Source organism: Puntigrus tetrazona, unplaced genomic scaffold (genome assembly GCF_018831695.1).
Source record: "Puntigrus tetrazona isolate hp1 unplaced genomic scaffold, ASM1883169v1 S000000284, whole genome shotgun sequence".
Taxonomy (NCBI): Eukaryota; Metazoa; Chordata; class Actinopteri; order Cypriniformes; family Cyprinidae; genus Puntigrus; species Puntigrus tetrazona.
This window is the reverse complement of record NW_025047945.1, coordinates 12,900-28,839: the sequence shown is the minus strand read 5'-3', so window position 1 is coordinate 28,839 and position 15,940 is coordinate 12,900. Positions and strand designations below refer to the sequence as shown.

At 41.1% G+C, this 15,940-nt stretch overlaps 1 protein-coding gene across 2 annotated transcripts; it reads right to left on the bottom strand.

Moving 5' to 3' along the window:
* Positions 1-301: 301 nt before the first annotated feature.
* LOC122333584 (leucine zipper putative tumor suppressor 2 homolog) lies at positions 302-15,940 on the bottom strand. 2 transcript variants are annotated; one of them, XM_043231278.1, is made up of 5 exons: positions 15,879-15,940; positions 5,961-6,389; positions 4,530-5,030; positions 3,426-3,695; positions 302-2,531 (listed from the first exon to the last, which is right to left on the bottom strand). In XM_043231278.1, exons 2-5 carry the CDS (start codon positions 6,360-6,362, stop codon positions 1,920-1,922), a joined length of 1,785 nt encoding a protein of 594 aa, XP_043087213.1. In that variant the 5' UTR covers positions 6,363-6,389; positions 15,879-15,940; the 3' UTR covers positions 302-1,919. The 2 variants fall into 2 exon arrangements, with proteins under 2 accessions (XP_043087213.1, XP_043087212.1); XM_043231277.1 differs by lacking the exon at positions 15,879-15,940 and adding an exon at positions 14,896-15,024.

The window sequence follows — 15,940 nt, the reverse complement described above, 5'->3', positions numbered from 1 at the left end:
AGAACATTAAAATCTTGCTAAAAATTAAAATTTTTTATTTAAACATTAAAAACTTTATACATTTACTCAAAATATGACATTTGAATGTTTATTTAAATTTTTCTAATATATATTTTTTAAATGTCCTAACATTAAAATAGCCAGTAGATCATTGTGATTATAACATTTATCTAAAATGCTTCTTAAAACATTCTAATTTGACTTTTTAAACCATAATAAATCCTGCTGTAATTGCACTGGGGACGCTGAGGATTTATTACGAAGACATAAATACCGAAATCAACAAATAAATAGCAGTGAGTGTGAATCATTGCAGGTGTTTAATTACAAACATTAAATATACAGCACGAAAAATATACAATGTATTGGCTTCATACAAATACTGTTAATTAAAAAAATGACAACACCGCCACAATCACCCACGAGATACAAGCAACGCTTTGGTCTATTCACAGTGGCTTCTATATGAACGCATATTATTCAGGATTATGCCGTAATGGGTTTCTTTTGGTACAAATATAACAGTCAATAGCTTTTATGAAAGAAGAGTTAATATTCCCCACTTGAGAGTTTTTAATAGTGCTGTGTTCAGAATCACTTGCTGCTCATTTATAGATTATTATTTAACAGCAATATGGATGCATGTGTAGCTTTGTTGTTCATTAAATACTCGCATTAAATGCATTCGTCTACTGAAGAACAGAACCGTGCTCCTGGAGTCCAGGGCTCTTATCTCAGTGCTGCTCGTTTTGGGATATCGCATAAAAACGCTGAAGTGCACGTGAACCCTGAAGTGTGCATGAAAACACGTTCTCATTAAACTACGCCTGAAACCATCCGGTCTTGAACGTGCAAGAAAAACCTGACTTTGACTCGTCACACCTCGTCTCAAGTATTAAGTCTAGAATGGCATTTTACTCAAATATACATTTCTTGCATAGAAGAAGTTGCCGGTGTTGTTTCTCGCTAGGTTTTTTTTTTCTCTAGAAATTTTTACCGTATTTTCAAAATATTACAACACTCTAATTGTTCAGATACTGTGACTTTTTTTCCAGGTAATTTATTTCAAAAATAACTAGCAATGCTACAGACTTTATTCTCAAAATATTTAACCTCTTACTTTTATGTCTTTATTCTCAACTTTTCTCATAATTTTTGACTCGCAAAATATGTAATCTTGTACTTCCGCTCCTTCTTTCTTGTATTGCTATTAGTTCAGGGTTTTTTTGTCTTTATTCTCAAAGTATTTTGGCTTAAATCTTACAGTGCTATGACTTTATTTCCACAACATTAATTGAATGGTTTTTTTTTTGCATGGCACCAAACACCCACATGAGCTGAAGTCTGAGTGATTTGGTGGAACTCGCATGATTGTGTCCCAAACGATTTATTTGCACCAAAAATTTTTATGCGATATTCCAAGATTAATTAGCGACGCCGGATGAAAACGTAGCTAATGACACAAAAGTGCACTTCTGTGAGTTTGCGAACGGTGTGCCCAAAATGACTGATTTGATGAAGATTACTGGGTCACGTGACTCACGTAGATCCCCTCGCACTGTAACATGACTGTATTGTTTGCGGCGTTCAGTGCATTACACGGGGTTTGAAACTTGACTTTCTCCCTCACTCCACTGCCGTGTGTCAAAAACACAACGATGCTGTCAAACCACATCCAAAACAAGAACATATGCGTGTACTGTGTATAGTTCAGCTCATTCATCAAAAAACCCACCCTTGTGCTCCAGAGTGACATTTAAGAGAAAGCGTTATATGTTAACTATCTTTATATATCACAGAAATGTGTTATTTATATATATATATATATATACACAGTACACGCACACATGATGCATGGACAAAAAGGTGAATTTTGGATGCGATTAAAGCTCCAACGCCATCTTTAAGCAGGGCGTGTTTCAGATCTCGGTGGCGGCGACGTCGTCGAAGGTGACTTCGTTCCCGCTGCTGTCGTCGTCCTGTTCTCGTGACTCCAGCTCGAGGCTGAGCTGTCGGAGCGATCGCTCCAGATCTCGGTTTCTTTTGTACATCTGCACGTAGTTCTGCTGCAGCTGTTTCTGATAGCGAATCACTTTGTCCTTCTCCTCCTCCCAGCTCTTCCTCTCGCTCTCGAACGCCGCCGCCCGATTGGACGAGCTCTGGCGCTCGTACGCCAGCTCCGCCCTCAGCCGCTCCGCCTGCTCCTTGGAGGCTTGGAGTTCGTCGGCGTCGCCGGCGCTCAGCCGCAGGTGAGACGACTCTTCTTCCAGACGGCTCATTTTGTCCCGGAGCAGCTCGTTCTCGCTCTTGCGGCGCTGCAGTTCGTTCTCGCAGACCTCCAGCTCCAGCGTCCGCGTGCGAGAGCCCGCGAGCGCCTCCTGCAGCTGAATCTGACTCGTCTGCAGCTCGCCTCGAACCTCTCGCAGCTGTCCTCGTAACGTCACCAGCTCTCCGACGCGCTGCGCCAGATCGGCCTGCAGGTCCTTCAGCTGCTGCTTCAGCAGAGAAATCTCCCCAGACTTCTGGCACACCTGAGACATCAAACACCACAAGTCAAAGCTAATTAGATAAAAGCTGCGCTTGTCGTTTGACAATCCAATCAGCAAAGAGCAATGATGCAAGTACTGTGATAAGTCTCCGTTAGTCTTTTCAGTATGATCTTTCATGCATGAATGAAAACATCCTGCAAAGTTTTAGAGTCACTGAAACGAGTCGTTTTTAAAACCGTTTGGTGTCCACGTCAAAAATCAAGCATTAACACTTGTTGATCTTTTCCCGTTGGTCCGAATGAAAACGTAAATCCTCTCTTCACCACTAGGTGTCACTTAAGGGGAGTTAAAATATCAAACACTGCTTTAAATGAAATCAGCCGGTTGCTGGAGAAATGAATCGCTAAACGAATCTCTTGGGAGTCGTTAAATAAGGTAAAAATAAATGCATATTTTAAGAATATGAGAGTGTTTTTTGATCGTGCATGCACATCAGCCTCCCAAAACCTTTACATTTCATTAGCCATAATAGGGACACTTTACATTATAGAATAAATAAAAATAAATCTCATCAGTGAAGGTTTTTAGTAGGGATGCACTGAATGAATATTTGTGGCAAGTTTTTTGCATTTCTCTTTATAGATTTTGCCACTATTGCACAAATGAAATATCTCTCTTAAATGTGCTTTTTACTGTTTTCAAAAAACAATTCTAAACCAACAATTTTATTAATATGCGAAAAACTGCGTACAAACCACATCTAACTCAAACACACTGGACTGGTTTTCACTGTGATGCACAATGGCTGATGGGTAAAAAACCAGCTCCAAAAGCATGCATTTGAATTCCTGCGCTTGCATTCAAGTGACTTTTACTGATCATTTACTGATCTTGACCGGTAATGTTCAGTAACTTCAGTCATCTAGATTTTTTCACCTCCCACTTGGTCTCCTCCAGCCTGGGCCCGAGCTGAGTGTGTTCTCTCTCGAAGGAGGCGCAGCGCTCCTCCAGCCTCTGACGCTCCTGCAGGAGCTGGTTCATGTCCTCCTGCTGCTTCTTCTTCTCCTGCTGCAGCTGAAACACCTGGAGCTGCAGGAGCTGCTGCTCGCGCTGAGCCTTGTGAGACGCCTTCTGCATCTTAGCGGCGCAGGTCTGCCTGAACTCCTCTATCTCCAGCTCGGTGCGCTTCTGACGCTCCTCGTACACCTGCACCAGAACATGTTAACCATAAACGGGGCCCTGGAGCCCAAAACCAGGCGTAGGGGCACTTTTGGGAAATTACGCTTTGAGAAATATTGAGAAATCTCCTTTAAAGTTCTCAGCGATGTATATTACTGATCAAAAATGTAGTTTTAATGTATTAACGGTAGGAAACTTACAAAATATCTTCACTGAAGATTTTTGGCATAAAAGAGAAATGTCTAATTTTTTAATGTATTGTTGTCAGAGACACACATATAGATCATCCAACCCTACACACAGTAACCTTCTGGCTATATAAGCATCAGTTTTTTCATAATAAATATATACATGCATGCATATGTATTTAGATCTAATGCGTGTGTACTGTGTATTTTATGTAAACAAAAAAATCATAATTTGACAGCGTAGGCAGTTACTTAACGGCTAAAATAAACCTTAAAGTCAGATATTAAAAAATTTAATTTTCATTAATACGAAAGACCAATTAAATGAACATCTTATGCCTCGAAAAAATAAATGAATACAATTTCTGAGAAAAAAAGCATATTCCCCGCCCACTTATTTGGTCTCTTCCCATTGGTCTGAATGAAAATGTAACTTGATTCTTGACCACTAGGTGTCTCTTTAGGGGCGTTAAAAACTCTCAAACACTGTTTTAAATGAAATCAACCGATCGCTGAAGGAGATTAGAGAAATCACTTGGGAGCCGTTGAACAAATAAGGTGAAATGAAAGATGTATTATAAGAAAATTAAAGTATTTTTTGTGACCTTGTACGCATGTGATCCTGACCAAGAAAACCAAAACATGTAAGAGAAAACAGATTAGCGTGACACACCTGACAGATGGCCGCTTCGTTCTCGTCCAGGTTGTCTCGGAGCCGCTGCAGCTCCAGGTCTCTGTCCCTCAGCTTGTCCTCCAGGTCTCTGACGATGGTCTCGTAGGCCTGGACGGGCGGCGGGGTCAGCGGGTCGGTCAGCAGCGGGCCCCGGCCGCTCAGGGACCCCGAGCTCTTGCTGGACGAGGAGCGGCCGCTGTCGGAGTTGGAGTGTCCGTGGTGTTTTCCGGCCTCGCTCTGGAGGTTGGTCAGGGAGTGCCGGGCCGTGTCCGTCAGGGTGAAGGACTGACTGAACAAAGCGTTTCGAGCTCCGCTGTAAGAGCTGCGCCGCTCCGTCGTCACGGACACCTCGTCTTCGTCTTCTGGAGAAAACGTGCTGAGGTTTCCCTGGCTGCCCGACAGGCCGGCTCCGAGCCGCGGGGACAGGTACTGAAGCCCGTTCCGGCTCCGAGGGACCACGGGTTTGAAGGCAGTGGGTCTGATTATGGCCTGCTGAACGTTCTGAGAGAAACACATCACAAATCATCAAGTTCAGGTCCATGAATCATCCAGTCCTCAACCATCTTCAAGAAAAAACACAGCTCCTCCATCTTCATTTGACCCTCCAACTCTAGCACTCTCTATTTTGATTCTGCATTTCTTTTCTTTTTATTGAAACACAAAACACATCTATCACTTGCACTCTGTATTCGTCTTCTAAGTGCTCGTTTTCAAAAAATAAAAAGGTTAGGCTCTTGAACATCAACCTTGACTTTAATGGTCCACGAGATGATAACTGTGATCATGTAGCTGATGAATGCATAATATTAAATGTTTATATTCTTAATCTAAAAATAAAGCAATGAGAATTAAATCATTTTGTATAGCATATTTCATACAAATTGAATAACTAGCACAATACAGTATAAATTACACTAATATTAGAGCTAAAAAAAATACATGTGTTAAAGATTCACTTTACCTTTCACATCGTCTAGCGCTAATTTAATATAAATAACTGAATTAAATCATTTCTAATATCATTTATATATACTGGGTGTGTGTGTGTTTATACATAAAAAATATAAACAGTACACATACATATAATACACAAACAAAAACTACCTGGATGCAACTAAAAAATAATACTTTGACAACACGATTTGAATGTGTGCCTAAATATGTCCGAAATATTTAACATTTTATTTCGTTCAGTTTATATATTTATATTTTAGTGCTGTCATACAAACAAGTTTTTGTTTATATAATATTGGTGTACAATATATTATATAGAAATACAAACATGAATATATTTCAGAAAAATGATTATAAAAAAAAATATATATATATATATATAACAAAAAAATTATAAACAAAAACAGTTTTTGATTGACAGCACTAACACACACACACACACATGTTGTTTGTTCATCTCTACTGTACTGTACTCACTCTTTCTAATTGTCCAGACACTGGAACCAGTTTGGGAGGTCCGTCTCCTCCAGTGGAAGCCAGCTCCAAGTGATTGTCGTTCCAGTCTCTTATCAAGTCCTCGTGTGAATACGAGCGAGTCCCGAAGCCTTTGGCTCGTCCGGCCATGGCCCTCCTCTTGCTGGACGGAGTCCGGCTTCCCTGCGAGGTTTCGGCCAGCAGGCGTCCAGAGCCCGGCGTGCCCTTACGGAAGTTGGTGCTGACCTCTATGTTTGCCCGGTCGGGATAAGTGACGTGGCTCTGCATCACGCTGCTGACGGCACCCATCGCTCCCATCAGAGGAGGCGAGGCGGGATGGAGGCGCGGGTCCAGGCCTGGTCCAGGATGGTCAATGGACACGGGGAGAGACTGGACCAGCGCCATGACCGCCGACACGCCGACTCAGAACACCTGCACAGAGAAGAAGAGCAGAACTGAGCCAAGGTAGGACCAAACGGGTTGAGCATCTTTATTCTTATTTCTATTGTTGAAGGGTTAGTCCACCGCAACCCACCTCGTTCCAAAACCGTACAAGTGGGAGAAATAAGATCCAAACACTATGAGACATCGTCAGAACGCTCCTTACATCAGTGGTTCAATCAAGATGTTATGAAGTGATGAGAATATTTTTTGTATGCAATACAGAAAACTGAAGAACTTTGGCTGTTGAGTATTAAAATCAATTATTAGATCCGTCAGCGTTCATACTTTTATACTTGATTTTTTGGGGGGGGGATCATGACGTGTTATAATGCATCTTCTTCCATTGAAAATACATTACAGGGAACTCGTGGTATCTTAAAATTGTTGACTCGATGTGAACAACACGTGTATTGCATAACTAAGACAGTATCACTCTAAACTCTTCATTCACTTTTGAACGCGTTTTCTTTCGGTCACGGATACGGACCAGTTCTTCAGGATTCATGCAGCATGAGACTAATCTCCATTAGAAAGATGAATCCGTTTGCTCTGCCCTGACAGCTTTGAGCGGTACAAGCGGATTAAACCGCAGTCACGGCCCAATTATTACGTGACATGAAACCAGTATCTGAAGGCTTGAGAAGCGCTCTACCTGTATAGATGTGCTTCAGGGTGTCTCCACGGCTGTGGAGGCTTTGGAGAGTCTTATTAATGACTGTTCCCAGACAGGTTCAAGAGGCCCACACTCATTCATTTAGTCACTGGTCCATCTTTGGTCATTTCAGAGCTGGGTCAAGTTAAGGTCAAGCACGTGCTAAATGTGTCATTCTGTTGTCTGAGGAAAAATAACTACTTGTCTTTGTGTGTGTGTGTGTGTGTGTGTGTGTGTGTGTGTGTGTGTGTGTGTGTGTGTGTGTGTGTGTGTGTGTGTGTGTGTGTGTGTGTGTGTGTAGTGTGTGTGAACCGTGTTGGGCTGTAATTACGGTACTTATTCAGGGAAAAATTAACGTAAGGGATTACTGCTGATTTTTAGGTAATTTAATTAGTTATAAAGTACTGGTGTTACATAATGTAAAAAAAAAAAAAAAAATGTTGAATTTTAATCTAAATGTAATTCAATGCAGCCCCTTTCAGTTTCAGTTTTTGAATCTAGAAATATATCTTTGGACATGAGAAATAAATCATAACCAGATATTCTCTGGCTGTAATCAGTATGAAACTAAATGTTTCCCGTATCTGAAAGCTTCCTGTCTACCTTTTAATGAACGAATATTATCTGAAACTAAAGGGAGGTGCTCATTATATGCAGTCACCTATTACACATTCATAATTACTTATTGAGTAACTAAATTACTTTTTTAGAGTGACTTGTGTTATTCCCGTCAGAATCCTATCAGCTCTTACGTAAATATTCTGAATCAATCAGTATGTTTACAGGAACAACAACATTTTAAAACGCAAGACAAATTCTGATTAAGAGATTTTTAAGGACCTTATTGAAGTAAACAAAAATCTAATGAACTATTTTAGCCTCATGGAAATGCGGTATGGATCCACACGACTAATCAGGAACCAATCCTTTAACATCAGCGTCGTCTGTTTGTACGTATAGAGTGACGAATGATTCACTTCACGTCTCCAAGCTTTCGTATTCATTCAGATACGCTGAATCATTAAAGGTAGGGTAGGTCCGGGAGAGGCTAGCAGTAGCAAGCTAGCTTTGAAAGCGTAAGAAGCCACGCCTCCTCCAGAACACGTGACGGATATAATTACAATATCATTGGTTCTAAAGCAGCTTTCCCGTCAGCTCTTAAATATTCTCCATGAATGGCTCACTGAATCATTGATTCGTTCAAATACACTGAATCATTAAGTAGAGAACCGCTGCAGGACCCTTCTGTCGTCATCAGTCATCGTTCACACAGAACCGTAATCATTCTTCTCATGTAGCTACTCTCATGTAGAACCCAAACATTGGCGTGTTGGTCCTCAGACCCTTCACCGTCTCTGTTCCTCTGTGGTGGAGTGAACCTTCATGGAACCAGCTTAGACATTAACTACAGTGACGCTTATTTCAATTAGAAAAAGTGCATCCAGTGTTCCAGTTTGCACACTGATCTAGTTCAATCTACTACAAATAATGGCTCGCTTCGCATGAATGAATGAAGAACCCGTTTGTTCATGCAGGATCACTGATCTGGATCTCAGTACTCAATGATCTCCTTCAAAACAACCCTGACAGCTTCAGATTAAACCGAGAACAGTGAGAGTCACGTGACACCAAATTATTCCTCTTCTTCTTGTTCCTGTACACGGAAGTCAAAGGAGCTGTTTAAATCTCTAGCTTCTGGGATATTTCTACTAGTTCAAAAGAATCATAACCTAGTAACCGATTCCAACCCTAGGGAACACACTCAGATTATGAAAGCGTTGCAGGAATGTAGTTTTGAAAGGATTCTAGACTGAAATGAAAACATTTCTCACAACCTAAATGTTATTTGCACCTTTTTTATATATTTTAAGAATGTTCAAATGCTTTCTTGTCGTGATTAGAACATCGTCTAAAATGATTCTTAAAAGGTTCCGAGCACAAATAGCAGGAACGTTTTCTCAAGGTTATAAAAATGTTCAACAAGCACAAATAACAGCAAGACACTAAGAGCGTTTTCTCTCAACGTGATAAGAGCATTCATCAGATATTAATAAACATACAAGAACGTGCATAAACGTTGTGCCCTAACATTCATGTAACGTCTTAAAAACATTACTGAAAGTTTTCTACTCTTGGTCTCACAATGCCTGACAGGCAATCACTCACACACACACACACACACACACACACACACACACACACACACACACACACTCACACACACACACACACACACACACAGTACCTGGTGTTAAATCCTGCATGTTGTTGTGTTCTGATGCGGCTGTGTTCATCAGTTGCTTCACTTCCACTAACTGAAGTACTTCAGTCTCTGTCTCTGTGTGTGTGTGTGTGTGTGTGTGTGTGTGTGTGTGTGTGTGTGTGTGTGTGTGTGTGTGTGTGTGTGTGTGTGTGTGTGTGTAGCGTCCTGAGAAACTCATTTCTCTATGCAAGTAAAATGTAGCTCAGTCTCCATCCCAGAGAGATCAGCGCTCATTCTCCTAGTGCTCCTGATCTTCCTCCCCGTCCTTCAGTTCCTTCCTTGTTCTTGTTACATCAGTACTGATGTGTGGTGTGTTACTGAACTATTACACACACACACACACACACACACACACACAGTGTAATGATTCAGTGCTTCTCAGCTAGAGGGCCTCAACACAACTAAAAATTATAAAACCAAGACTCACTGAAATTAATCAAATGTTAAAACCATAATGGACATATTAATATTTTTACATGTAATATATAATTTTTATAACTCATTTACATTTCTAGGAATGCCAAAGCATAAAAAATTTTATATTTATTGGAAATTGTAAGTAAAATGTTAAAAATCAAACTTTTCTTGTAAACAGGAACATTGTATCATTGTTACCAGTTAAATGTTTCAAAGGTTGTAACCTCGGAACCGAGACGTTTGCAACATTTAAAAATGCTAGTTGAAACGTTGCATTAATGTTTCCTGGAGGTTTGTTCTCCGGGTATTTAACAGATCTTTTAGACGAGCTGCTACTAATTTTACTTCTCATAGAGTATTCTGGGCCCCGGATCTGTGCGATCGAACCTCAGGGACATACGAGCGTCATAAATAGCTCACCGAGATCAAACACAGATCATCCGAGTTCATCACAGCACAAGGTCTAGACATCTACTGTAAGAACACGTCGCACGTGAAGAAAGCAGCCCATCAAGACACTGACAGTGACGCTGGAGCAAACGCTCAGAATGGGACCGTGATGAATGCAAACATCATCATCATCACCATCATCTCTCTTCACACACACTTCCAGAGCAAAGTTTTGAATGAGTGTGCTGCGCTGGTATATATAGGCTAGTGTAAGTAGGCTACAGCGTGCCGCGTGTGTCTCTCTCAGGTCCTGTAAATGGGTCACGCTGGACACGCTTAAATTGGTTCTACAGGCAGAACGACGCGGAGAGAGGTCCAGAGTTCCAGAGGAGAGAACAGAACGAGACGAGAAAATATCATCAGGAACAGCTCCAAAACACACACACACACACACACACTCTTCACGCATATGATGCACCTAACGTGATGCAAATATACATCCATAGTGTGTCTCGTTCACTAAATATTCTGCCCCTCGTCTTTCGTGCGCGACAGAGCAAAGTCACGCAGGTCTGGAGCAACGCGGGGAGCTTTGGTCTTCCTCTAAACTTGAGGAAGTTGTTGATTTCATAAACCGTGCCGCCGTCAGTCCTCGGGGTCAGGTTATACAAGAGCTGATGAGACCACGCTCCCACGTTTGATCGGCTACGTATTTATGATCGGATTTCACAGAACGAGGCCATTAAAAATATATTCTGATACAAGCACAAGATATTCTGGGTCAAGGGCTGATTTCTCTAGAAAAAGACTCCATTATGACTAAACTTAGACTCAATAACTGGACTTGATTTAGGACTGTTCTGATGAACCTATATGCATTGCTTAAATAATTGTGAAAATTTAGCTCTCAGGAAATGCAGGAGCTGATCAAATGTGCATGTCGTGCATTTCAACCGCACGAAATAAAATAAACGCATGAACCGGGGGTAAATAAAATACATTGATTAAATGCGAAAAGCATCTACTTCAAGTTTCCTCTGAAATGATTCATAAAGTTTACTAGTTTAACTAGTTTTACACCAAACATGTCACAGACACGGTTGCAAGGTACTGGGTTCTCTTCTCAGACGTATGGTTTTAAAGCAGTGCATGTGGTTCTGGATGAAAGCCTTTAGTCATCGTGGAGTGTTTGAATCAGCGTTGGACTCTTCTGTTTGAGAGCGTCTGCTCTGTGCTGGGACACGAGGACAGAGATCTGGACGCTCAATGAGAGAAGAAACCCGACCAGAGGGTCACGAACCCTGCGTGCTTTTCCCGTCACTTTCCTCTGGAATCACGCTTGTGTTCTTGACTTCAGATGGACTCGGACACTTTCACGATGCCCTGACGCCACTTCTGTTGTGCTTTTCATCTTTTTTAGAGGCTGCATGAGTCTCAGTGTATGAGAAGATCATGTCTGATGAACATTTCCTTTAACGTTCCACTAACAGAACACTCCTTGATGTTGAGCTGAACTACTGCGTGTCTTGATATCTGATGAGAATCAATCACAGCAGAGAGCTTTAACCCGCTCCGACGACGGCTCTCTATAAATAGAGCGTGTATTAATAGAGTTTTAGAGAACTAAGAAAAGCCACACCTGATTCATGTGCATTTCAGATATAATGCAGTTATATTAATAGATAAACAGTGTAGATGTAGCCTTTTAATGAGTCTAAAAATGAAGCCTATTTTAGGACCATTAAGATCTTTTGTCTTGTGAGGTTACTTTTATGATACTTGTATAATACTAACATATTACTAAAACCATTACTAATCAGAAATGAGTTTGTATGGTATAAAATGTAAAAGAATTATTTAATGGAACGTGATCTTTATTTTAATACTAATGGTTTTTGTGTTAACATTCATGTGTTCTTGTCTAGGACTGATCTGTCATGCAATAAACTACTTCATTATAATGTATACTGTAGAGCAGTATAAAAATTAAATATAAAATTAAAAGACACAATTTACTTATTATTAAATTAGGGATTTTGGCTTTGATTAACTAACATTTAAATTTTAATTAAAACATAAAACGTAAAAATCAAATCTTAAAAATGATGAAGCACACTAAAATTAAAACAAAGTTATTAAAAATACTAATATAAACTAACAGTGTCTAAAATTTTCTCTCTCTCTCTCTCTCTCTCTGTCTCTCTCTCTCTCTCTCTCTCTCTCTCTCTCTCTCTCTCTGTCTCTCTCTCTCTCTCTCTCTCTCTCTCTCTCTCTCTCTCTCTCTCTCTCTCTCTCTCTCTCTCTCTCTCTCTCTCTCTCTCTCTCTCTCTCTCTCTCTGTCTCTCTCTCTCTCTCTCTCTCTCTCTCTCTCTCTCTCTCTCTCTCTCTCTCTCTCTCTCTCTCTCTCTCTCTCTCTCTCTCTCTCTCTCTCTCTCTCTCTCTCTCTCTCTCTCTCTCTCTCTCTCTCTCTCTCTCTCTCTCTCTCTCTCTCTCTCTCTCTCTCTCTCTCTCTCTCTCTCTCTCTCTCTCTCTCTCTCTCTCTCTCTCTCTCTCTCTCTCTCTCTCTCTCTCTCTCTCTCTCTCTCTCTCTCTCTCTCTCTCTCTCTCTCTCTCTCTCTCTCTCTCTCTCTCTCTCTCTCTCTCTGTCTCTGTCTCTCTCTCTCTCTCTCTCTCTCTCTCTCTCTCTCTCTCTCTCTCTCTCTCTCTCTCTCTCTCTCTCTCTCTCTCTCTCTCTCTCTCTCTCTCTCTCTCTCTCTCTCTCTCTCTCTCTCTCTCTCTCTCTCTCTCTCTCTCTCTCTCTCTCTCTCTCTCTCTCTCTCTCTCTCTCTCTCTCTCTCTCTCTCTCTCTCTCTCTCTCTCTCTCTCTCTCTCTCTCTCTCTCTCTCTCTCTCTCTCTCTCTCTCTCTCTCTCTCTCTCTCTCTCTCTCTCTCTCTCTCTCTCTCTCTCTCTCTCTCTCTCTCTCTCTCTCTCTCTCTCTCTCTCTCTCTCTCTCTCTCTCTCTCTCTCTCTCTCTCTCTCTCTCTCTCTCTCTCTCTCTCTCTCTCTCTCTCTCTCTCTCTCTCTCTCTCTCTCTCTCTCTCTCTCTCTCTCTCTCTCTCTCTCTCTCTCTCTCTCTCTCTCTCTCTCTCTCTCTCTCTCTCTCTCTCTCTCTCTCTCTCTCTCTCTCTCTCTGCTCTCTCTCTCTCTCTCTCTCTCTCTCTCTCTCTGTCTCTCTCTCTCTGTCTCTCTCTCTCTCTCTCTCTCTCTCTCTCTCTGTCTCTCTCTCTCTCTCTCTCTCTCTCTCTCTCTCTCTCTGTCTCTCTCTCTCTCTCTCTCTCTCTCTCTCTCTCTCTCTCTCTCTCTCTCAACCTTGAGACGCTCCCAGAGGAGCGACAACAAATGACTGCACAGGAAATGATGTCATCAAACTTCAATCTAAACACAAAAGTGTGTGTGTGTGTGTGTGTGTTTGTTTATAGACTGGAGGAACAGCGGATGTGGGTTTGACCATCATGAACTTCACCCACAGCATCAGACTTTTACATTTTATGATGAAAACAGTGAAATGTAATACTAAAATCTCAAAGCCTAAACAACACCCTACACACTGATCATCATCATCATCATCATCATCACGAGTGTGTGTTCTAGGATTACCTGAGACAGACAGGTAGAACCAGAATCCAGATCACAGACAAACACACTCACATTACGACGTCCATAAACCAGTTCGGGAGCACAACGAATGCAAACGAATTAATCGATGTAATCCTAATTAATGCATGTGTCCTGCCGCTCCGCTCCGAACGTCTTCGTTAAGAAGCTCTTGGTTTGGAAGCAGAAGGTCTTGGGTGACATCACCAGAAACCCAGATCTCTCGGATTAGAGCGCTTTTCTGCATCAACAGCGCTACGATAAACCTGTCTATCTGCCCAGACTTCGTCTAATCAGACAGACTTCATTACGGCTCGAGAAAGGCAGCTGATTGGAGGTCACCGGGTCACCGGAAGGATCCAGACACACCGAACGAAACTGAAATCGGACGCGAGATCGTCGAATACTTTACTCGAATACTGAAGTTAGTTAGTTACTTAGTTTGACACACTTTAGCTTCCCCTATGGAATACATTATTAGTAGTAAAACAAGGAAGATAACTGCTGTTGTGTCTGTAACAAAACATATAATGCTAATAATCAGACTTTTCTTTTTAGAGTTGCAATTTCTACATCTTAAGTGTTAAACATCACTGATGATGATGATGATGATGATTTCATACAGAACAACAATGGACTACACAGACCTTGACCAGTTCACATCAACTTCCTGTTTCAAAAGGAAACGTCAACACGGGCACATAAAGGATCTTATATATCAGGGAATGAAGCAAGGCTTGCTATTTCTTCCTCAACAGTCATCAAGCGGATTATTAGACTACTTTACAGACACGGGTCAATATATAAAACTACATGAAACCCAAAAACAATCTTAGTCAGCTGTCTCTTAGATCTTTCCCTGATCTAGTTTACTAACTAACTGTTGATTAGTTCGGCGCTAAACTGACGAAGAGGGAAGTTTGAGCGGTTTATTGTAAACGACTGTAATAAACGACACGAATGATGATGAAGGACAGTTTGAAGTCTCTCTCTCGTAACCGACGAAGTTTAAAAGTCAAAGCCGAAACAAGCTGAGGAGGAAAAACCTGCCTCCCGTCGATGTGAATGAAACACGACGATAAAGTACACCAAGCTGTATTCCATCAGACGGCTGTGGTGAAGAATAGCCTGTACTCACCATGCCGTGGGGTTTATTACTGTCCAGGTTTAATATCGCGGACTTTCTGCGCTCCCTCAGCTGTGACGGACCGAAGCTCTGCTCCTACGCCCCTCCCCCGTCGCGCGCTAACCATCTACTGACCGAGGCTCATGAATATTAATCCGGTAGCGTGGCGTCACCGATTGGCTACAAACGTGACGCTGGTGGGCGGGGTCGCGCCGCGCGTCGTGAATATTAATGAGGTTCAGTGACCGGACGCTTCAGGACGTCTGCGCGACGTAATTAATATTCATAGAATTCACAATTTCTTCTGTTGCGTGGGAACAAGACATACTGCTGCACCTTATTACAAGTTAATACACAGAAAAGAAAGCTAAAAGTTGCTGAAGCCTGGTGTCCTGATTGGTTGAAATTTTCAAATATGCTTGTGTTCCTGTAGTCATTTTAGCTTTATATGTATATTACTTTATATTTTTTTTATGTATTTATTTTTTTAAACAATAAGGCTTTCAATGTTTTTTTTTAATTCTCACCACAAAAAAATTATGAAAATAAATGAAAATAAACTGACTCCATGCTTTTGATTGGTGCGGCATAATGCTACAAAAGATTTTTATTTCGGATAAATGCTGGTCTTTGATTCATCAAAGAAACAGTGAGAATCATCGGAAACGTTTCTTGAGCGGCAAATCAGCAAATTATAATGATTTCCTGAAGGATAACGAGACGCTGAAGAAAGACACTAAAAATATTTAACAATATTGTTGCTTTTACTGTATTTTGGATTAAATAAGTGCATGCTTGAAGAGTAAAGAAAACATTAAACTTGTTACTGTTCAAAAACTTGACAGGTAGTGTATATAATCTGTTTATGTATAGCTAAAACTAAATTAAATGATTCATTATTTTATTTTGTTTGCAACTTCTTTAACGGTTGGAATTCATAAGCTTGCGTTCCCTACAGAAATTCAGGACTTTCCCAGGACTTTTTTTTTTTTTACCTGAATGTAAATCTTTTCTCCAGGTTTCCCACGCTAGCTGGAAAAAGCATTTAGAACCGTTC